General features: G+C 32.3%; 1 protein-coding gene across 1 annotated transcript in view; it reads left to right on the top strand.

The window, feature by feature from the left end:
- LOC129243392 (furin-like protease 1) overlaps window positions 1–24,704 on the top strand; it is an 80,703-nt gene extending 55,999 nt beyond the window's left edge. Inside the window, exon 10 of the mRNA XM_054880406.1 lies at window positions 23,355–24,704. Coding sequence (XP_054736381.1) covers window positions 23,355–24,232 — 878 coding nt within the window. The 3' untranslated portion in view covers window positions 24,233–24,704. The remainder of the gene's footprint in view (window positions 1–23,354) is intronic.
- The last annotated feature ends 647 nt before the right edge of the window (window positions 24,705–25,351 follow it).

Genomic DNA, 25,351 nt, shown 5'->3' with positions numbered 1-25,351 from the left:
ATATGGATGATTAATTCTGCGCCACCTTGTACATAGCCACCTATCTGAGAATAGGTAATTTAAAGCCTCTTCTCTTTTTATTTTTTTGCCACAAATGTCCCTTTTGTTTTGCTTAAATTTTTTTCTTCATTGTAATTATATAGCACTTAACTTCATAAATAACTACTATAGCTTATTTGTAAAACTATTTTAATATTTTATTTTATTTGTACAAATGTACATAATATTTTTTTACTAATACACACATTTAGAATTCCTCGATAATCAAAGTAACTTGAGTGCAATATTACAAGTATACAAACATATGCTATTTAATTATGTTTATTACATACATACATATTTATATACTATACACATACTTTAGAAAAAAAATATAAATATATTATTTAACTGCAATATCGTACACATACTTATGCTATATACTATGTTTATATGTGCATTTGCTAAGGGTATACATATATAGCGCTTATTTATTTTAACACAAATACAGATGCATGCATGTGTTATTATGTACACATTTACAATACAATGCAATGTACATATCGTATGAGTAAGACAAGCTGAAGGGGCTATGCTGTTAGCTATTTAAGCGTTGAAATGTAAAATGCATGCTGCTCTCGTTAAGTTTTAACATCGCCCTAAAAGTAGACCTTGCCCATGCACCGAGAAATCTATTTAACAGCATTCAATCAACAGAGTATTTACAAGCGATTTTATTAGTAGTCGATTTTTTTATTTGTGTAAATTTCTTTTATATTAAATGATGTAGCATAAAAGTGAGCTGTGAAATTTTGTTTCACTCTGCCAATATTTTATTTAAATGAACTATAAAATTTAAAGTTGTTAACAGTTTATAATATTAGTTTGAGGAAAAAGAAATCCATTATTTTCTCGGTAGGCTGCCGTAGTGGTCGATATCTCGTAAAGTATCGATGAAACAATTTAAAGTTTATGCTCATTGTCAAAGTGGCATTTCACACTGAAAAAAATTCTTTTGTTGTTTTTTTGTTAGTTCCATTCAGTTGTGAGTTACAGGGTGTTAACAGTGGAAGTCAGTAAAGAGAAAATTAATTTTACAGTTTTTCTTTGAGAAAGGCAAAAATGCTGAATCCTGTATATACTAGTGCCGATACTGTAACAGCTGTAACTGTAACAGTTTTGGTTTCGTCGATTCTGTTCAGGCATTTTTGATGTTAAAAACAAATTTAGATAATGTAAATAAAATCACAGAAATAATCCGAGCTGACCGGCATGTTATTAATCACGTGATCAAAAATCGACCATAATACAGTTTTAAACCATTGGCGCAAAAATAATGGATTTCTTTTTCGCCCAAGCTAATGTATTCATATTTTCTATTTCTTATGTATGTATGATAGATAAAATGGATTTCTCTGGTTGCAATTATTGCCCTTTCAGCTTACAAACCACAAAGCAAGCTTTCAAGACCTAATAACCATTAATGTTTTCTTTTTTTTTAATGTATTTCTTTTTTTGTAATTTTTTACCAATTAATTTTTATTTTTTTTGATTTTTTAATGTATTTCTTTTTTTTTAATTTTTTACCAATTAATTTTTTTTTTTTTGATTTTTTAATGTATTTCTTTTTTTGTAATTTTTTACCAATTAATTCTTTTTTTTTAATTTTTTTAATGTATTTCTTTTTTTGTAATTTTTTACCAATTAATTTTTATTTATTTTATTTTTTTAATTTTTTAATGCCGAGTATTTTTTACCAATTAATTTTTTTTTATTATTTAATGTATTTCTTTTTTTTGTAATTTTTTACCAATTAATTATTATTTTTTTAATTATTTAATGTTTTTCTTCCTTTGTAATTTTTTACCAATTAATTTTTGTTTTCATTTTTTAACGTATTTCTTTTTTTTGTAATTTTTTATCAATTAATTATTTTTTTTATTTTTTTAATGTATTTCTTTTTTTGTAATTTTTTACCAATTAATTTTTATTTATTTTATTTTTTTAATTTTTTAATGCATTTCTTTTTTTGTTATTTTTTACCAATTATTTTTTTTTTGTATTATTTAATGTATTTCTTTTTTTGAAATTTTTTACCAATTAATTCTTTTTTTTTTTAATTTTTTAACGTATTTCTTTTTTTGTAATTTTTTACCAATTAATTCTTTTTTTAATTTTTTTAATGTATTTCTTTTTTTGTAATTTTTTAACAATTAATCTTTATTTATTTTATTTTTTAATTTTTTAATGTATTTCTTTTTTTGTAATTTTTTACCAATTAATTTTTTTTTGTAATTTATGTACACCTGAGTCTAAACAACTTTAAATTTGGATATGTACAATAGTTTAGTTTAGTTCTGGTTTTAATATTCGATGGAATTTTGTTTATATATTTTTTTTATTTAATAAGAGGAAAATACTTCGAACCCGAAAACGTCTAAAAACTCTAAGCGCCAGTTTTTCAGCCCAATTTCAACTCGGCTTTATAGCTAAACTAAAGCTGCAATTAGTGGTGGCGTACGGTAGTTATAGCCGCAACCACAACAATCAGCTGTTCTGATCAAACAGATGGGCATCACTGTAAACGATTCTAGGCGCCGCACCATTACGCCGCAACCATGACCGTAACCGTATGTTTCTATTGAAGTTTGGTTTCCCCCCAAAACCGTAAGCAACTGTGAAATATTGTATTTTACATTTGCTTTAATATTTGCGATAAAAATTGGAATGCCAGAAATGAACGACAAAAAATTAATTGACTTAGTGGAAAATTATCCCTGTTTTTATGACAAAAGGCAAATGTTGTCATTACTTCTACTTTAATATCAGCCATTTATGGTTTCGGCATGATTAATCGACAAATGCTGTAATGTTGCGAATATGGTTATGGTTACGGCTATGGCGTTATGGCGCCACTAATTGCAGTCGTTTTCTCAATTAAGCTCAAACTTTTTTCAGGCCACCTTACGGCCTCATAAGGGTAAACGCAAATTGTTACTCAATATTAAATTAATCGGTTGCTTCCATACTTTCGTAATTGATACATTTTTGTTTAATGGCTTTCTAAGAAAGCGAAAAAATAGCCAGGCGCACTTTGCAGCAAGAAAAGATGTATCGTTTCCGTGGGTGAAGCCTAGTCTATTGGCAAGATGAGAACACGACGCTTCAAATAACACTGAAAAACTGGCACTAAGATCTTGAATGCAAAATTATCAGTGCAGGGATGCAAAGTTCACACAAATTTCGTTCACAACTTCAAGACGCTTTTTACTCAATTTTAAGGGGTTATATATCTTGTGAGCCCGAAAAAATGGACGATTGTCAGACATTTTTTTAAATATGTTTTAGAACTTTTATTCAAATGAGGCATATATCACACTGAAGGGTAACTCTCGAAGAATACATTTTGGTGTTTTTTTTTTTAAATGTGATTATTTATTGTTGATATCGTCCCTCCCCCGAAACACCGTTTTTTAGAAGAGGATTGCGGTGATCACGTTAGCGCATGAGCAGATCGACTGAAATCAAAAAAATTAAATGATTATTGTAGAAAAATGTTTTTTAGTGAATCTGAACGGTTTATTTACCCAAAAAAAAGTTTTCTTGATATGAAAACCGCTTTGCACCAAAAAAACGATGAAGGGGGTTGAAAAATTAAAAAAAAATTAATTCCAGCGAACTATGCAAATATTTATAAAAAGTGAACCGTTCAGATTCACGAAGTTGTAACTTCGAATAATTAAAAAAAAGTGCATGCAAATCGGTCAAATAGTTGTTGATAAATAATGATCACCGCGACGGTGGTTTTCAAAAAACACGACTTCGAGATAATCGCGTCTAAAGTTTTGCGTGCACTTCATTTATGGATAAGGTCGCGCGCTTCCACGGTTTGTAACTTTCGTTCTAGTGCTCTGATCGTTATGATTTTTTGAATTTATATTTTTAAGATGATGTACTTTTAGAATATGCCATAAAAAAATGTTCGACAAGGTATATAACCCCACAATGTATATAACCCCTTAAGAATACTTGATAATTTCTTCAAGGCTGGAATGTAATTGCATCGCTGCTTCTTTAAGCTAAACAAAAAAAATATAGAAAAAAACCTGAGTGATTAATATTTTTAAATTGCATTAAAACCAATGCAGCGCTTTGACGATTTATGTTTAAAACATTTTTTTTTTTAAATACACGTTTTTTTTTAAACAACTGCCGTCTTCCCAAATTAATTGTATTTTTGTTTTTAATTAATTAAATTGATTTCTGCTCTTCCCTGACAGAATTTGTGTTTTATAATTAATGACTTGAACTTCATTTGGAAAATTATGTAGTTAATTATTTCAGTAAAATTGTTTTTGTATGCCTTCAGATTATAAATTAATTAAAAAATAATAATAATAATACAAAAAAAATTAACACCGTTAAATAAAAAAAAAATTAAAACTTAAACCTACAGCGCAGCGCTACAGAAATATGCACGCATTTTAATTTGTATGATTTTCCAAAGCTTTAAAACAAAAATATGTACATATTTTTATAAAAAAGTTTCAAACCAATGCAACATAATTTTCTCTAATTATTTTGATAATTTGTTTTTGTCTTTTTTTTCTTGAATTATTATGCCTTCTAATATTTTTAAATTTATAAAAATATTTTCTGTAAATTAATCAAGCGGAAAACCAGTGATTCCCCGTTTTCATTTTGCTCCCTGTTTTACATTATTTTGTTCTAATATTTTGCACATTTTTATTGCCTTTTTGTTGTTGTTTTTGTTAAACCACTACACGCTTACACTAAGTAACTAAATTTTATTTCAATTTTAAATAAGACTAAATTCTAAGGAATCCGTAGCAGCTTGAGCAGCTTTAACTAAATGCATTTTTAATACAGGGTGCGATAAAACGAGGTCCAAAAGGGTTGGGCAGGCAGGTAGGCAAGAAAGTGAAGCAATGAGCTTAGAAATATATTGTAATAATTTTTTTTTTTTTTTTTTTTTTGTTTTTTTTCATGGTTAGCATTACAAAAATTACAACTTCGAAATGTTAGCCTTTAAACGGGCGGTTTTCCTACGAACAGCAACTTGGGTGCAGAACTAAAGTACGTTTAAGAAATGAATGCTGTAAGAATAGATTAGGAAAACATTTGTAAATGTTTTAAATTTGCAAAATTGTAAAATTGGGCGCTCAATGGTTGCATAGTCTGGGTGCACTTATATTGCAGCTTGAACTCACCGCGATGGCCTAAGTCGCAGTAATGGCTGAAAGTCAAAGTATTCATGATGACATCCTCTTCTCACTAAAGAGGGTCGCTCTTATGTCTACAGCAGCCAGGATTTCTAATATTGTTTGATATGAAATTCTGAGTGTCATAAGAACATTGTCATATTGTCTTTCCCAATAGTATCTATGCGAAACTCCCTGCTAGGCGTTCGCGCGTTGCCGCTGTCAGTGCTACAGCTGAATAAAGGTTACAAATATAGCTGAATTAGACTAAGAAATCTTCTGGCTGATTGAAGCTGAATATACAGCTAAATAAAGCTAAGAAACCTTTGTAGCTGATGAAAAGTAAGAAATCTCAAAACTGATTGAAGCTTAGAGATGCACAGCTAAATAAAGCTAAGGCATCTTAAAGCTGAATAAAACTGGGAAGTCTATAGCTGAATAAATCCGAGCTAAAACTTATAAGTGAATCAAACTAAGAACTCTTTCAGCTAATTAAATCTTGGAAATATACAGCTGAACAAAGCCAAGGCATCTTAAAGCTGAATAAAACTGAAAACCCTTTAGCTGAATAAAGCTAAGGAATCTTAAAGCGGAATAAAGCTAAGAAATCTTAAAGCTGAGTTAAGCTAAGAAAGTTAATGAAGCTGAGAAATAAAGAGCTGAATAAAGACAAGGTCTCTTGAAGCTGAACAAAACTAAGAAATCTTATAGCTGATGAAAAGTAAGAAATATGAATGAATATAGGTAAAGCATTTTAAAGCTGAAAATAACTGAGAAATCTACGGCTGAAGTAAGCCAAAAAACATTATAGCTGACTGAAGCTTAGAAATATACAGCTGAATGATGCTAAGATATCTAAAATATGAATAAAAGAAAAAAATCTTTAAGCTGAATAAAACTGAGAAGTCTATAGCTGAATAAAGCACAGAGATCCGAAAACCAAATGCGCCTAAGCAGTCTTGCAATTGAATAAAACTAGGAAATCTATAGCTGAATGAAGCTAAGGCATCTTAAATCTGAATGAATATAAGAAGTCTACAGCTGAATGAAGCATAGCAATCTTAAGGCTCCTTTCTGGTCTAGAGACGTGAAAATTGAAAGCCTTGAAGAAAAACAATCGGTATCAATTGAATATCGTTTTTATTCATTAGATCAATTTTTTATTTACAAAAAACCAAATATATTTTGTTTTTCATTAAATCAATTATTTATTTACAAAAAACAAAATATATTTTTTTCAATGACAATAATAAAAAAAAATTGCTTCCCCTGACGTAACACATGCCACTGGCGTCACTGATTGGGCTGCTCAGGTACGTCTGAAAACAAAATTCGGTCGATTATTCAACAGGAAATATGTCGCTATGGTGGGTAGCAGATTTAGAAAAAAATAATTTTCTTATATTTTATCGGTTTATTGGAAAAACAAAAAAAAAATTATTTTTTTCACGTTCTCGCTCTTGAAAAAAAAATAAAAAAAATTGATTATATTGCTGTACAACTAATTAATTTCGTATTTTTTTGTTAAAAACCGCATTTATTTAAGTATAAAAGTGAACAAATATTTTATTCAAAATATTGCCTATCGGAAGCGGCAACTTTTTCCCATCTTTCAGGGAATTTATGGATTGCATCCCAAAAAAATTTCTCATCTTTTGCGCCTAGAAAGTCATCAAGCCATTTTTTAATACCTTCAACATTGGTGAACCGTATTCCAGAAAGGTGATTCTGCAACGACCGAAACAAGTGGTAATCAGAAGGAGCTACATATGTCTGGGCTATAAGGCGGGTGAGGTAGAATTTCCCATCCGGCATTTTCCAAATAATTTTTGACCGGTACTGCAACATGTGGCCGAGCATTTTCATGATGGAAAATCAATTTCTCGTGTCTGCTTGCCCATTCTGGCCGTTTTTCGGCTATTGCTTGCTTCAAACGTATCAATTGTTGCCTGTATAGCTCTCCCGTTATCGTCTGGCCCGATTTCAACAGCACATAGTACAGCACACCCTTCTGATCCCACCAAATACAGAGCATTACCTTCAAACCATGAATATTCGGCTTTGGCGTTGATTTGGCTGGTTGGCCTGGCTTCACATATGATCTTTTACGCTTTTGGTTGTAATTAGTTGTACACCGAGAAAATTTATAATTCTGCCACCCGCGAGAGCCACGAGTCTATGCAATAACATATTAAAAATTCAAGTCAATCGGTGCAGTACTTTTTGAGATATTATCTACCAACGCCAACTGGGAAAAAATAGTTTCGAGAAAAACACGATAAACGCGCTTATACCTGGGCGTCGCACTCCAAACCGGTATCGTTTTAAAGGACTGTAAAGTCTAAACTACAACGAATTTAAATATAAAAATTTTCAAGCATATTTTTGAAAGTATAAACTATCCTAACATGGAAAAAAATCGAGTTTTTTCGAAATTCTAGACCCGAAAGGTGCCTTCAAGTCAAATGAACATTTTTCTGATATTTTTGTTAGCCCTATCGCTTCGTTGCCGATATCCCATAAATAGGATTTAGATGTAAACGCAATATATTATTTCGAATAAAAACAGTGCAATTTGAATTTAGCCAACTTTTTTTTTTGCCTGCCAGCCTTCAAGTGCCCAGCCCCAAATTCTACACGATTTGACTGTTTCCCTTTTACTTACACACGCCATTAGACTCCTATAAGTGGCGCAGTATTTTGAGGATTCTGTTGCATACGGACGCCATTTTATCGCATCCTCTGTGTATATTCCACCAATTTAAATAAGATATGATTTAAAAATAACCTTGTAATTTAACAGGATAAGGTCAAGCGAGTAAATAACAAAAAGTATGTATGTATATGTACGTGTGGGGCAGCGTTAAGTAATAGTCGAATATTAGCACAATTTCTCTTTTCTTTTTTTTAATTAGACAATTTGCCTTTGGATTTTTGCTTAACAAAAATACTTAGCAAAAGAACAAATTGCAGCAGGAAATACAACGCACAAATAGGTGAAAATATTAAAAAAAACGATAACAAGTTTTTTGTTTTTTTGATAACTATGGGCATCTATTTTCAATATTTTAAATATTAATGCTGATATTATATTTAAACTGTTATTGGTGTTGAAATTTGTAAAACAGAATTTTTAATTTAGAATTTTTTTTTAAATATTTTTTGTTTGTTTTTAAGCTGTGGTAAAAATAGTCTAGCATATTTTTATTAATATTAATTAGACTTTGTATTTAGAATAAAATTTTAACTCATTATTCTTGTAGTGATTTGGTTACTTTTTGCGATTTTTATTTAACTAAATTTTGCATATTTTAGTTATATAAAAGTTTAGAATATTTTTCGTTGATCCTTTGCTTAAATTTGCCTTTTTGGGGCTTTGGTACTTATGACTTAATCAATTATGTTTTCACATACATACATACGTACTTTAAAAAAATACAAAATACAAAAACAAGCACAAGCGAAGTAGCGAAGAAGCCAAATGCAATAAAAATAGGAAAAGTAATAAATAATAAATAATGAATAATAAACTCACACCTACCTAAACCTAAACGCCGGAATAAAAAGCAGCTGTAATGTAGGGAAATACAAAGCAAAGCAAAACTGAATAGTAAAATTAACATAGAAAATAGCAAAGGTAGCAACCGCAAAGAGCAAATATATGTATGTATGCGAATGCAGGCGGGAAAATCACAGCAACAAAAACAGCAAAAACAAAAAAAAAAACAAACAGTAAGCTTAAAAAATATGTGTGATTCATGCGAAGTTTATTTTTTCAACTCAAGCCGTAGAGTTTACTTAGAAGGAAATTATGGAAAACAAAAAATTTAAAATATAATATAAAATTTTATAAAAGAAAAAACTACAAAAAAAAACACGGTGGCAGCAAATTTATAAAAGAAATGTAATATATCAATAAAACTTATATGCATTTAGTATTTAAGCAAGAAAAAATGATAAACAATTATACACATAAATATGATACTTATATACCTACATACATACTATACATATTACTACTACTACTATGAATATACAAAACAAAAATCGATAAGAGAACACAGCACAGCAACAAATACAATAAAAAATATAATTAAAGCAAAAGCTAAGGAAAAAAAAACAATTCTATAAAATTAATGAGCAACACTTGAGTGTTGTTGTATTGTGTGTAAATATAAAAAAAAGTGCATAAAAACAATTTAAAGTAAAAATCTATTTAGTAATGCATAGTAATGTGAGTAATGTGCAGTAGTTACAGTCTTAAGTAATTGATAACGTAATTGAAAATTAATAAATGATAAATAATAAATAATTATAACAAACAATTGCATAGAAAACAGCCAGAAAAAACGGAAATGAAAAAATGCGAAAAATAAACTATGTTTTCACAAAATTCACGTATTTTATTTCGCCTGGCCGTGGAAGGTTAACTGAGGCTAACGTGCAACTTAGCTAGTGGAAAAAGAAATAAATTTCCAAAAAATAAAAAATGTAAACAAATGGAAACGTCATAACTCAAAAATTGAAGAAAACCAGCTTCAAAGTTACCATATCGCACAGTGTAACTTCGCCCCTATAACACATGGGCTGAAAAGTCCCGGGTCTAACACAGAAAACACGTTTTTTTTGTTAAAAATTGCAAGGTGAAGTGCAAAATAAACAAGGCTGCGCTAAAATACAGGGTGGCTGATGAATTTTGCTACATTAAGAAACTCAAATAACTTTTTTTTTAGCGTATGGAATTCATTTATTTTTTTTTCAAGTTAAAGGTCATTAAATTTTATTAAATGTAGCTTAACTAGTTTTAAAAATAATTGAATTTAAATGCCCCCCATGCTCGTTGACACAAGTGCGGCATCTTAGTAAAAAGTTGTTCATTGCTGCTTTGAGAGTTGCGACAGGAATAGCCGCAATTGTTGACCGAATGGATTGTTTTAGTTCATCCAAATTTGTTGGCTTTGTTTTATAAACTTCTTGTTTACATAAACCCCACAAGAAAAAGTCAGGTACAGTAAGGTCAGGCGACCTGGGGAGCCAACGAAATTCGGAGTTTCTTGAAATCAGTTAATTGGGAAATTTTCGTCGCAACTCTGTCATAACAGTCTGGGCTATGTGAGACGTTGCCCCATCTTGTTGAAACCACACAGAGTTGAAAGGAATTCTCTTTCGGCGTGGTTCTGGATAGAAAAATTCTTTCAGCATTTTCAAATAACGGTCTCCAGTAACCGTAACGGTGTGACCATTTTCTTCAAAAAAATAAGACCCGACAATACAGCGTGAAGAAACCGCACACCACACTGTCACGCGAAGAGGATGCAATTCCGTCTCGTGGAGTATCTGTGGGTTAGAAGTACTCCATATTCGACAATTTTGTTTGTTCACATTGCCGTTTAAATCGAAATGGGCCTCATCAGACATGAAAAGGCAGTTTAACATGTTTTGGTCTTCTTCCACCATTTGCAGGATCTTCTGGCAAAATTCCAAGCGAATCGGCAAGTCTGCTGCATTCAGTTTGTTAACCATTTGAATTTTGTAGGGAAATAAGTCTAAATCTTTGTGCATTATTGTTTGCAAAGACTGTCGGCTGACACCAAGTTGAGCAGATAAGCTTCTTGTTGAAACCCTTGGATTGCTTTGTATAGCTGCAGCTACAGCAGCGATCGTTTCCTCCGTCCGAACTGGTGGGTTTCGATGATAAGGCCTTCTTGCGACTGTTCCTTGCTCAGCAAAATTATTCACCAGTCTCATTACGGTCCATCTGCTCGGGGGATCGCCGCCAAACATCCGCCTGTACTCTCTCTGTACCAAAACTACGGACTCCAGTGCGTGATAGCGGCGGACTATCCAAATTCTTGTTTGCGTGTCCCAGTTATCCATTTTAATAAATTTTAAAGATCAATCTGCAAATTAAAACAAAAATGGAACAGATAACTTAAAAAGAAAAAAGTTATTCAATTTTTTTTTGGTAGCGGCTTTCATCAGCCACCCGTAGAAACGACAGGAGCTTTGTTCTGATAGTCGAGTTTATTTATTCAAAATAGTCTCTTTGGCCTCGATGCACTATTTTGCGTGATCTAAAGGTTGGTGCGTGACTACCATTCGGAATGCACAGAGAGAACGTAGGTTCGAATCTCGGTGAAACACCAAAATAAGAAAACCATTTTTCTATTAGCGGTCGCCCCTCGGCAGGCAATGGCAAACCTCCGAGTGTATTCCTGCCATGAAAAAAGCTCTTCATAAAAATATCTGCTGTTCGGAGTCGGCTTGAAACTGTAGGTCCCTCCATTTGTCGAACAACAATAAGACGCACACCACAAATACGAGGAGGAGCTCGACCAAACACCCAAAAAGGGCGTACGTGCCATTTATATATAATATATAGTATATATAAAAGCCTTTCGAAAGAGTGTTTCAGGTCATTGGATGGAATCCGGAATGTCCTTCAGGATGTCTTTACAAGCCTTTTGGATGGCCTCTACGGCCGCAAAACGTTTTCCTTTCATGAACAAATGCAATTTTCCGAATAGGGAGAAGTCACAGGGAGCCATATCAGGCGAATGCGGTGAGTGGTTGATGGTTAGAATGCGATTTCTAGGCAAAAAATCAGTCACATGATTGGATCGATGAGTTGGTGCATTTTCCTGCAATAAACGCCAGCTTCGTCCTTCGCGGTATTCAGGACGAACTCGACGAATGCGATGCAACGAACGCTTGAAAATCCCAAGATAGCAAATTGCATTGACGGTTTATCCCATTGGTATGAACTTCTTGTGAACGATTCCCTTGAAATCTTAAAAACAAATGAGCATCGACTTGATTTTTGACTTCCCCAAACGCGAGTTCTTGAGTGGTGACTCTTGACGCTTAGTTTGAGGTTCATGTTGGAAACAGTAGTTTCATCACCAGTTACAATGTTGTAAAGGAAGTTCTCATCTTTTCTGGCCTCTTTAATGAGGTCTTTCGAATGTTGAATTCTAAGCAATTTTTGGTCCTCAGGTAACTTGTGTGGAGTAAAACGTGCACGGACTTTTCGTAAGCCCAAATGATCAGTTAAAATGCAATAAATCAATGACGGAGATATTCAACTCCGATTTCATGAATTTCAACGATGATTTCGGTTCATTTTTCATAAATTTACTAACAATTTCGATGCAGTTATCGGTGATTATTGATTTTGGGCGGCCCATATGTTCATTGTCATCTATGCCCTCACAAACATCTCTGAAACGCGTAAACCACTCATGAACTCTGGCACGAGATAGACAATCATCGCCATAAAGTTTTTTTCGATTCAAATCTTTCGGTAAACGTTTTGCCGATTTAAAAACAAAATTTGAAATTAGCTCTTTGTTCGAAGCTCATTTTTGTACCGATGACACGAACATACTGACACTTTAGACGCAATAACTTCGCTTCCACTGAATTGAATGTCTCCAAGCTGTCATTGGAAGTCAGCTAGGAATATAACTTCCTACGCACTAACTCATTAAAAAGATGGCGCCGTCAAAAACTCTTTTATCACGCCAGTCTTGTTTATTTTGGACTTCACCTTGTACAGGGTGGGCCATATAGCGTTTGCTTTTTGAACCACCTATTTTTTTGAGAATGGTAACACAAATGACATGTCAAATGTGTTCATAATTTACTTAAAGGTTTGACATTTACGAAATGGGACGCTATACGCTTGAACAAAATTGGGAAATATTGAAAACCTATTTCCAAAGTGGTGAGTCTTCTTCTTCTTTTCTGATTTTCACATCGGTGGCTACGTCAATAAGCAAAATTGTCGGATTTGGGGCTCAGAAAATCCACACGTTACTGTAGAGAAGCAAATGCATCCACAACGAGTCACTGTTTGGTGCGGTTTTTGGTCTGGCGGCATCATCGGGCCATTTTTTTTCGAAAATGAGCGAGGAGCCGCGGTTACAGTAAATGGCGAGCGTTACCGTGACATGCTCAACGAGTTGTTTCCAAAAATTGAAGAGGATGATATGGACGACATTTGGTTTCAACAGGACGGTGCAACTTGTCTCACTGCCAAAGTTACACTCGAACTTTTGGCTACCGTTTTTGAAAACCGAATAATCAGCCGAAATTCCGATATCAATTGGCCGCCTCGGAGCTGTTATTTAAGCCCGTTGGACTATTTTTTGTGGGGAGCCGTTAAGAACAAATGCTATGCGAACCATCCAGAGACGATTGATGCTTTAAAACACGAAATCGAAGTTGCCATTCATGAAATTGGAGCCCAAACAATAGAAAATGTGCTTAAAAATTGGGTTGATCGAATGGCCTACTGTAAAGCCAGTCGTGGCAGTCATTTGAACGATATTATTTTTCATTCATAAATGACAATGTTCAATCTTCAAAATAAAAAAAAAATTTGAAAAATGTTGATTAGTTTTTTTTTATAGCCGATTCAAAAACCTTATTTTACATGGCGCACCCTATAGTTGTATTCATCAACGCAATTTCCATCAAGAACAACGCAATCATTCCAGCGCCGCTCTAACATTTCAATACCACTTTTGTAGAACGATTTATCTTTGCCTCCAAAAAGGCTTCAGTTTCAGCGATAACCTCTTCATTCGAGCGAAATTTAGTACCAGCGAGCATTTTTTAGTTCTGCGAACAGACAATAGTCGCTAGGGGCCAAATCTGGCGAATACGGTACGGTGGATGTCGCAACTTCACTTTTCGATCATTCAAAACGATTTTGTGGATTTTTTTGATGTTTTCTAGACGTCCACTGCGTTGTGCATCAGCGGTGACTCTACGATCACGTTCGAAGTCAGCAAGCCATCGTTTTATTGCTGTTTCTGATGGAGCGAAGTCCCCATAACACTTTTCAGCTCTTTGCTTCGCTTGAAAAGTATTTTTTCCCATCAAGAAGCAGTGTAAAATTAAAACACGAAATTATTTTTGATCCATTTTTTTGATCGTAGCGCAATAAATCTCGAACTAATGAAAATAATATCATGAAATTTTAAAATGTCTTTTTAAGGTTAGTACTAACTGAAAAAGAGGTGCGTGCAGTAAAACTAGTGACATCTATGTGTTAGGCCCGGGACTTTTCAGCCCAAGTGTGGTCATATTTTGCTGAAATTTTGTATTTATATTACTTAATTTTCATTTAGAAAAGGAAAATATGATGTTCAACTGTTCTCTATTAATAGACAACTGTCAAATTTTGGTCGGGCTGCATAATTTTATAAATATCGGTCGTTTTTTTAAGAGCTTGAGAACTTAAAATGGCAACAAAAAAAAAGATATATTGTTGGAACGAATTTTTCCCCCTATAATCTGGTAGATAAATTCATGGCATTTATTTTTTTAATATGAAATCCGTCATATGTCCGCCGTGGCTACAAGTTACATGTTCCATCCGATCAATCCAATTTTTGACTACTTTTTCGAATAAATCTGAATAATAAATTCAAATGAGCCCAATCAGCAAAAATGAGAAGCAAGCAATGGTAATTTGGCTTCAATTCTTACGCGAACTGAATTTAATACTTCGTAAAATTAAATTTAAAAAATTATTAACGTATTCGAAGTATAAAGGCCAACAAGTTTAAAACGGCGACGAATCGACATTTCAGCCTATTTTTCAACACTTCGCTTTATGAACTTCCCGAACAGATTTTTTTTTTTTTTTCAAATTAAATTTTCACGACTTGAAAACGTTGTTCTGGTGTTAAACGATTCATGATGACTTGCCAAACCTTTTTCTCCCCTTTATTCACTCTTCTCGGGAGCATAGAGCCTTGACAAAGCTCGTCTTGTGTTGGTTTCGTTAATCTATTTGATTTCTGACAGGTGATTAGCCTGCCGCTTGCCAAACCTTACTGTACAGAAATGTCAAGACAGTTTGCCATTCTCAGCTATCAAACTATAGTTATCGATAGCGATAGTTCTTATGCGCTTAAAAAAACACCCGATACAAGAAACACTTCTTTTTTAAATTTTTTTTACTTATAATGTTGCCACTACAAAGATTTCGTGTAAATGAAAATATAGCTGTCACAACGCCATTAGTGGCAGTTCATTGCATGAGATAAACCTTTTGCCGTAAGCTCTTCGATTTATCGCATGAGATCTGCAGCGAGTGGTCTCCATTTGCATTATATCGTATGAGATGATTTGCATGCGATCAGCGTACGCACCTCGAGACTGGGGGTACAGGTACTTTTAATAAAAGATATGTAATTACTTTTCTTTGGAATGATATCCAAAAAACATTCTACCATATTTATTTGCTTAAAAAAATATATAAAAAATTAAAAATTTTATTTTTTTTTTAATTTGTAATTTTTTTTAAATAATAATAAAAAAAATTGTAATTTTTTTTTTAATTTGTATTTTTTTTTTGTTACTCTCAAACATAGTTTAATTTGCTGTCTATGTGCAAATGAACATGAAAAATTTGCGTAATCATATCGGGGCTTGAATACTTTTGAGAATTTTTTAATTTTTTTTTTTAATATTCCACAAAATTTGCACACACTCAATTACATTCGAATGAGATCTCGCACAAACTAGCGAACTCAACCACATCTACAAGGAAATCATCAGCTCGAACTATGAGATGAGACGTACAACGCATCGTTTCCACAACAATGCAAGATTTGCCTATATCCAGCCAAGGAATGTCACTTCGGCAGCTTGGGTAAACAAATTTTGAAGCATATTTTATACTTTTTAACTACAACAACAGCAGGCGATATGCTATGGATATCAGAATTAGAAACATCAACTTTTGCATGGCAAGTTTTATGTTCACGAATGCGGCTTTTCATATGGACCCAGGATTTTGACGTGTACAGAATTAATCAAACTATCGGAAGATTTAAAACTTTGCAAATGTTGGTGTACGTCAATCATATGAAGTGGATAGCTGCAGCATGCGATAGAGCGCGAAAAGGTTTCCATCACTCGAAGCCATTGTTTTTTTATTTAGTAAAAAAGTTATAAAAAAAAGGATGATTAATTTTGCGCCACTCAATCTAAAATCCACTATAGATAAAAATTATTATCGCTTAAAAGTTATTAACGCTTAAATTGCTTCAAGGAAATTTTTAACCAATTTCGAACACATTCTGTCAAAAAAATATCAGGAACTTTTCAATTAAAAAGCGGGCGTTACACATACATACATATGTCTAATTTTTTTTTTGCTGGAATGTTGGTACAACTGTCCTCTATTTTGACGCAGAGTTTGAGCGCGATCTGTCAATTAGCTTGTTTTTGGCATTTAATTATATCAGTCAACCGCAGGTGTGCTCTGCGATTTTCACTATGGATAAAAATATCGAAGAAAGAATTTGTCTTAAATTTTTGTACGTTAAGTTTTGAACGGGATTTCGTGTGCGGAATCGTTGAAAATGTTGCAGAAAGCCTATGGCGAGTGTGCTTTATCAAAAACACGGGTCTACGAGTGGTATAAGACAGGCCGAGAAGTCGTGGAAGATTTGCCCCGATCTGGCCGCCCATCAACATCATCAACGGATGAAAACGTCAACAAAGTCAAGGAAATGGTGCTCGAAAACCATCAATTAAGTTTGAGGGAGGTATCTTGTGACCTTAGCGTGTCTCACGAATCTATTCGTAACATTTTACACCATCAATTGGACATGAGACGCGTGGCTGCTCGACTCGTTCCAAGAGAGTGGAATTTCTTACAAAAAATTCATCGAAAGAAGGTGGCTGAGGACATGTTTGAGTAAGTGAATTCGGACCCAACGTTCATCCAGCGCATCATAAGCGGTGATGAGACGTGGATATATGAGCTTGACATGCAAACCAGTCAACAGGCGGCTGAATGGCGCTATCCACATGAGCCGAAACTCAAAAAACCACGTCAAAGTCGGTCAAAAGTGAAAGTCATGCTACTCGTTTTGTTTGATTTTCCTGGTGTTGTGTCTCGGAATTCGTTCCAAACGGTTCTGCGGAAAATAAAGAATATTATTTGGAAGTTATGCGACGTTTTAGAGAGAATGTGCGTAGAAAACGGCACAAATTGTGGAAAGAAAACTCATGGATGTTGCACCATGATAACGGACCGTCTCACAAGGCCCATATTGTGAACACTTTTTTGACCAAAAACTCGACAAATATCAACGAACAAGCACCGTATTAGCACCTGATTAGCCCTCTGTGACTTTTTTCTTTTCCCAAAACTTGAATTGCCACTCCGCGGACGCCGCTTTGAGGCGATAGAGGCCATTAAGGGGTCAGTCTACTTTGGAGACTCGAAAAAAAGGCTATATTCGTGATTTTTTTTTTGAGAAAACTATAAATGATAGTAATATAAAATTTGTTTGATTTATTAAATAAAGTCTTAAAATTCAGAAATAAATTTTTTTTTATTCAATTTTATAGTATTTTTAGTAAAAAAATAGCAGTGAAGCGTAACGTCTCAAACATGGGTTGGTGAGGCAGCTCCATCAGAACTCAAGAACGGCTTGTCTGAAACAAAAAAATCAAAATGTTTCAGATTCAGTAAGATACTGGCTACAAAATGACCCTCGGATATTAGGTTTTAATGAAGACAAAAAAAATGACTGATAAAAATGGAAAATTTTTGATAGAACGGTTTTTTTTTTCGCATATTTAAAAAAAATATATAGTAAAAATTTAAAATTTCAAAACCCCCGAGCGTCAATTTGGTGCAAATTATGTCTAGAATATGTGATCCAAATTTTATGAAAATCGGTTGATTAGTTTTTGAGATACAGTGGAGCTAGATTTTGAAAACGTTGTTTTGAGAAAAACGCGTTTAAAGTTTTTAATGCACGCTATACGCGCAGGTAGACGAAATGATGTTCAGGTAAAAAAAAAATAGTTAGAGTGCTCGGATTTTCTTAAAATTTTTACACAATATTTCTGGATATATGTATATACTTTCAAATTATGCAAAAAAAAAAAATTTAAAAATTTTAAAGTGACAAAGTAGACTAACCCCTTAAGGAGAATTCGCTGAAGGAGCTGAAGAAGATCTCTTCAAACGCGTTTAAAAGGTGCTCTGATGACTGGACTATATACTTGGCATATGTGTATTGCTTCGAGCCTATTTTGAGGGCGACAAAGTATAAAACATTGAACAATTCCCGGTACCTTTTTGACAGAATGTATTACGCGCGAGTAGTCGAATTTAATTTTTATTAGTAATCAGAAAATTAATACCGAAAACCAAAGCGTTGTAAAACAATTTTTAAAAAAGTCACTGCTAGCATTCCCATGTATTTAATAAAATAAGCCAAAACGAAATAGAAGCAAATCAGTCGAAAAAAGTCAAAGGTGAGTCCAGCTAATATTTCTTAATTTTAGACATTAAATAAATACAGTTTATTATAATTTTTTTTTCACTAATTAACAATCTCTCCTTCATTAACTGCAGCACTAATAAAACAAAACCATATAACTATGCAATAAATAAATAATTAAATGTATGTATGTACTATATTTTCGAAAAAGAAATCAAGTCAAGTATGCAAATTTCATATTCGCTCATTTTAAATAAAAAAATTAAAAAGAATCATGTCATTCATTGCCGACACAACAATTTAATTATAACACTAAATTAATAACAAATCAATGCACTCGCGTGTTGAATTATGGTTTCAATTTGGTCTCAGCTTTTCATTAGCTATTCAATGGCAATTTTTATTTTGGTTCAAATGTGGTTTTGGTTTTCGGCTGGTTTTTGTTTTGTCATTCAATTTTTTTTGTCGTTTTTTTGTGAACTGCAATTGTGATTTCCTTGGCAGCATGCGAACTCATTTTTACATAATTTTATGTTAATTTGTTTTATGATGAAAAAAAATTGTTTGTTTCTTTTTTATGTTTGTTATTTAAATCAAACTTCGTAATAGTTTCTAGTGATTCATGGAGTCTGTAGTTTGATTCACTATTTGATTGAAAATTTGTTGTTGTAGTTTTAGACATAGTTTTCAAATTAAATTCGATTGACTATATGTTTGTTCAATTTTTTATAGTTAAAATATGTTAAGCTGTTTAGTACAGCCACGCTTGTAAGTTGTTAAAAAAAATATATATGTATATACATACATCTGTACACGAATGTAAATCTTTTAAAATGAAGAATGAAAAATCTCGAGCACGCAGCTTTATTGCCCATAGAATTTTCCCTAATTCTGGTTGAAACCCCAATCAATATCCATAGGCAAAGAATTGTATGCTATTTCTAAACATATCTCGACATCGCAATCCATTGAGCGTAAGCGCAAATTTTAATTTTTTCAAAACTTTCCATTCAACGAAAACGAACTCAGTTTTTGCAAATGGTAGATTTTTACCTAACATCTGTCAAAAGAGCTGGTGTGCTTGTGGCAGCTGTCCAAGTCAGTGGTAAACCACAGGAATCCCGAAGGAAGAAAATTCGAAAACCAGTCCATGTAAAAGTAAAGTAAGAAGAAAAATGTCTACGAATTCTACCAATGCTTTCTTCCTAAAAACAAAACAAATCTTTAAAAGTTATTTTCAAATTTTTCAATTTTTTATTTTTCAATAAATTTTTTTACATTTAAAATTTTTTTTTAATGTTTACATTTCTTATTTTTTAATTACGCTCAAATTCAAGCTAATAATTTTCTACTTCAAAATGATATCTAACTAATTTTTCCTTTGAAATGATATCTAAAATAAACTTAAAAAAAATTATTGTAAAAAAAAATTGTTTTGTTTCTATAAAAAAATTTTTTGTTGTTAAAAAATTTTCGTTTTTAAATGCTTTAAAAAACTTTGTAAAAACATTTTTTTTTCTATAATTTTTTTAGATATAATTTCAAGGAAATAAGAAGAAAAAGGATAACATTGGCAGCAGAAAAAATTTTACCTTCTTACTTTATATTTACATAGACCGATTTAAAAAAAAAAAAAAAAATTAATTTTTTTTTAATTACGCTCAAATTCAAGCTAATAATTTTTCCTTCAAAATGATATCCAACTAATTTTTCCTTTGAAATGATATCTAAAATAAACTTAAAAAAATGTGTTTTCTTTCTATAAAAAAAAATTTGTTAAAAAAAATTTTCGTTTTATAAAATTTTTTTTTTAATTTTTTTCTATAATTTTTTAGATACAATTTCAAGTAAACGTAGTAGTAAGATATCATTTTAAAGGAAAAATTGTAAGACTTTATTTAGACGTAATTAGAAAAATAAAAAAAAAATAAAAAAGGAGAAATTAAAATTAACAAATTTTTTTTTTAAATGTTAACATTTATAATTTTTTTTTATTACGCTCAAATTAAAACTTAAAATGTTTCTTTTAAAATGATATCTAACTAATTTTTCCTTTGAAATTATATCTAAAAAATAAAAAAAAATAAAGAATTTGTATTTGTTTTAAGTTTCTAAATTTTTTATTTGTTTTTAATTGAGCCCAAATTAAACTCAATTTTCCCTTTAAAATGATATTTAACTGCTTTTCCTTTGAAATGATATCTAAAAAAAATTCTACAAAAACCATTTTTTTATATATATTTTATTGCGCCCAAATTGCAATTTTCAATTAAAGTTCTATTTCTCACTAAAATTCTACTTTTTACTATAGATTTTTAATGAAATTTTTTTCAGATTTTTACATCTTTCATTTTTTCAATTGCGCGCAAATTAAAGCTTAAATTGTTTCTTTTAAAAAGATATCTACAAACAAACAAAAATCTATTTCTGCTTTTCAAAATTTTACATTTTTTATTAAAGTCATTAAAGTTCTACCATTTTTTCCAAACTTTTCCTTTTTTAATGACGTTCAAATTAAAGCTTACAATTTTTCCTTTAAAACGATATCTAAAAAAAATTCAAACATATTTTTTTCTAAGAAAAATAATTTTTTAAAAAATTTTGCACCTTTTATTAAAATTCATTAAAATTCTATTTCTTTTTTAGTCAGTTTTTTTTTTAATTTTCTTCAAACTTTCCTAACAAATTTTTTTTTAATTTTTTCCAATATTTTCATTTTTTATTAAAGTTCATTAAAACTCTATATTTTTATTTTTTTAACTACGCTAAAATTAAAGCTTACAATATTTCAATTAGAGTTCTATTTTTCACTAAAATTATAATTTTTTTTTCTTTAAACTTTTTTTTTGAAATTTTAAATTTTTTTTTTTAATTACGCACTAATTAAAACTTAAATTTTCTTTAGAATGATATCTACTATATAAAAAAATCCATTTATTTTTTTCAAAATTTTATTTTTTTATTAAGATTCTACTATTTTTTCAAACTTTTACTTTTTTAATTATACTCAAATTAATGCTTAAAGTTTTTCCTTAAAAAAAAAATCTACAAAAAATATCTAAAAAAATTCAAACATTTTGCTTTTTCTAAGAAAAATAATTTTTTAAAAAATTTTAAATTTTTAATAAAATTCATTAAAATTCTATTTGTTTTTTTCTAATTTTCTTTTTTTAATTTTCGCCAAACTTTTCTAAATTCTTTTTTTAGTTTTTTACAAATTTTTCATTTTTTATTAAAATTCATTAAAATTCTAAATTTTTTTAATTACGCTAAAATTAAAGCTTGCAATTTTCCCCTTAAATTGATCTCTTTACGGAGAGCCAAAATTTCCTGATTGAATTTGTATCTTGCACTCACTCTTCCGCAACCGCGCCGCATTGATCTGATCAACGTACAAATCAACGTAAATTTCTACACAGAACGTGTTTTTCCAACCAACTGTAAGGCAAATCAAAAATGGCTAAATTAAAAACAAAAATTTTGTACCACAAAAATTTGTTCCATTTTTTTAAATTCCTTATCGGAAAGTTTAGAGAAAATCCTATAAAAAGTTCTTATTTCGTTTTTTCTTAAAACGACAATTATTTAACTTCAATTCAAAGAAAAATCACTTGCACAGAAAAAATAAAAATCTTAAGTCCCTATAACTCGGAAACCACTGGGGGAGGAAATATTGCAAAATTTATACTGCTTCATATTAAAACAGCTTCACCAAATTTCATCAAAATCGAAGCGATTAAGATTTTGGGCGCGTACACTTGACGAGTTTTGTCTCATATACCGAGTTGCCGGAAAGGTCCTCATAAATACTTAAAAAAAAGCAGCAAAATAAAACTACTGGGGAAACTAATTGACGGAGCACTCACCTAGAATGCTTACTTCGGTGTAGGCATTATATTTCTATGAATCCACTCGGATTTTAAGCAAAACTACGAGATATTTCTACTAAAATAGCCTGCCAGACTTTAATGTGGCGCTTACACTCTTTAGCGGGTAGTTAGCCGAACTCTTCCTTCTCTTTCTGAAATGCAGGGATCTACAATTTTTCGCCGCCTTCGAACGACAGAGAAGCCCTTTTATGAGGAACCTTTTCATGGCCGAAATCGAGACAGAATTTTGCCTTTGCCTGGTGAGGGGAGACTGGTTTTAGAAAAAACGTTTTCAATCATTTGTTACGGGTTTCGCACTACCGAATGGTGGGCACGCATCAACACTTTCGGCTACAGCGGCCGTCCCATAATTTCTGTACTCATCTATAGTCATCGAGCTGCCTAAATTGAAGCGAACCGGGAGATTTACCACAGCGATTCATAACCTCAGAAAGTATTTATTTAAAATATTTAATATACTAAAAAATATATAATTGGTAGCGTATGTATAAAACCTAAGAGTTGGAAATAACGATATCAGTGCTGTAATTAAAATGGATTGCCAGCAAGAAAAAGCTTAGCAAGAAAACATTTATTCTTTACTCCATGACTAAGTACTTTAAGTTTGTAGGTATGTGTGTACATATTAATTATTTATGAACGATTGTTGGTTCCACACAAATATAAGTTTTTTGGTGTTTTATTTGTAGCTTGCAAAGCCGAAGAGGTAAAAATTATGCGTAGAAATACATACTTACATACTTACAAAATTAGTTGGCGGTTGTGTTAACTCTTGCTTCAATGACCTCTAAAATTGGTGGATGTAATTGCGATTAGTGTGCCTAGTTTCACCTTTTTCGTCTCTAACATAATTTTTGGTAGTAGTTTATCATTTTTGCAAAATTTAACTGTACATCTCATCGTTCACACATTTGAAACACATAAATACTTAATTCTTACCAGTATATTTCAATCTCTATTTCTCCCTCTCTCTCTCTCTCTCTTTTCGACTGCTCTAGAATGTGCAATGCCCACATATTTTTACAACGGTCACTGCTACGACCAATGTCCTACGCACACTTATTCCATCTCCAGCGACAGCAATAAAGATGCCAATCCTACAGCCTCTGGCGCCCAAAATGACAACATCATCTCGAAGGTGAGCGAAGCCGATGAGGATGAATTGCAATCGATCGATCGTAGACGGCGTACACGCCACGAAGCTGTGCGCCTTTATGCCGATACCAGCGAACTCTTGGAGCCAGCACGATTGCGGCGTTGCGAACGATGTGACGTTAGCTGCCAGCGCTGTTACGGACCACTCAACTCCCAATGCAGCACCTGCCCGCCCGGCAGTCAATTACGCAAAATACCACAAACCAATGAAACTTACTGCTACATCTTTGCCGAACGCAGCTCCGGTAACAGTCATGATGGCCGCTACACCGCCAAAGTCGAGACGATCAATAGCGTAGAGCGCGGCAAAGGTAGCAATGCAATGACAAGCGTCATCATACTTATGTTGATCATGGTGCCGGCACTGCTGATCCTGATCGTCGTCATATTCGTTGCGAGAACACGACGTAACAATACACGACTGCCTTTTTTTCGGCGTGATGTTGGGGCGGGAAACGCCGTCATGCTACCAAATGTCGCCTACGATCGCGTAGCTCTGCTGACCGATGACGATGAGGGTGAGGGTGAAGAGTGTGAAGAAGCTGATGTTGCAAAGGAGGAGCACGGTGACCGTGTTGGAGTGCGCGCCTATCGCGATGAAGTGACAATTTGCGAGTTGAGTGGCGGCGATGATGGTACAGTTGAAATCGATTTGACGCCGACGATTATTGAAGCTGTGGGTATGAGCGAATCGGAGGATGCCGCAGAGAATGGCAACTGAGCGTTAGCAAAAGGGGATTGTGCGGGTTCAAGTGCTCGTAGTAATTGCCGTATATCGTCGTCCTACAATTATTAAGTAAAAACTAAGTAACATTTGTGGTCCATTTTATTGCTCTCTGCGCCTTTATAATAGTTAATTATTTTTATTTTAACTTATTTAGTATTCATATGCTTCCTGAAGCGCTTGCAGATATCATAAAATGACATTTTAAACGAACGAACAATTTCAATGAAGAAATATATACAAATATATATATGCGAAAAACTTTTACATGGTGCACACTGTCTTATGTGTAATAATTATATAATCATAGAAAATATTTACTTCAAATTCTTTGATCATTAATCAACAATGATAATATAATGGCTTCGAGCTTTGCAAACATATTTTTTCTATAGTAATTCTTTTTTGATGCTATCGTGATTTTATCTTATAAGCCCCTCGAAACAATTTACAAGAGGGGCAGCCTTAACTAATAAACAAATAAGTAATCTTGTACACATCTTTTGTGAAATTGCCGAAAACCATATAAAATAATTATACTTTAGGCTAAACTAGTGGTCTCCAAACTTCAAACTTGGGATTCCGCACAAAACTTTATATCCATAAATCAAACGGTTTTTCTGTTTGTAAATTTAAATTATGGCATTTTATTATATCAATTATATTAAAACTGTAAAAAGTCATGACGTCCATAAACACAAACTCTTTTATAACTCAGCTAAAGAAAAAATGCTTCACGCGTTTTTGGCTCTTGAGACTTACCGCTTTTAGAGAATGAATCAGTTTGACCATTGGACTACTAAGTTTGGAGACCTGAAAATAAGAGCAACTATTCCATTTTACAAAATAATTTAAATAAAAATGCATATGACCTTTAAAACGTGTTTTATTTAATTTTTTTTTGTGTAAAGTACAGGATCCGGCATTCGAAGTGTAACCAACTTCAGACCGCTCGCGCAGCTGATCCAAAAGCATCAACTGTTTGTTAGTTGGCTAAATTACAGTCCGGAGTATTGTTTACAAGTGCGCGGAAGCATTTTGCCGAGAGTAAACGCAAGAAAAAAAATCAGCAACTGAGTGATTGCATTTACATTTATTTGGCTGGAAACTCACAAC

The sequence above is a fragment of the Anastrepha obliqua genome, chromosome 1 (genome assembly GCF_027943255.1).
Source record: "Anastrepha obliqua isolate idAnaObli1 chromosome 1, idAnaObli1_1.0, whole genome shotgun sequence".
NCBI classification, from domain to species: Eukaryota; Metazoa; Arthropoda; class Insecta; order Diptera; family Tephritidae; genus Anastrepha; species Anastrepha obliqua.
Note: the sequence above shows the minus strand (reverse complement) of the source record. Positions and strands in the feature narration are given on the sequence as shown.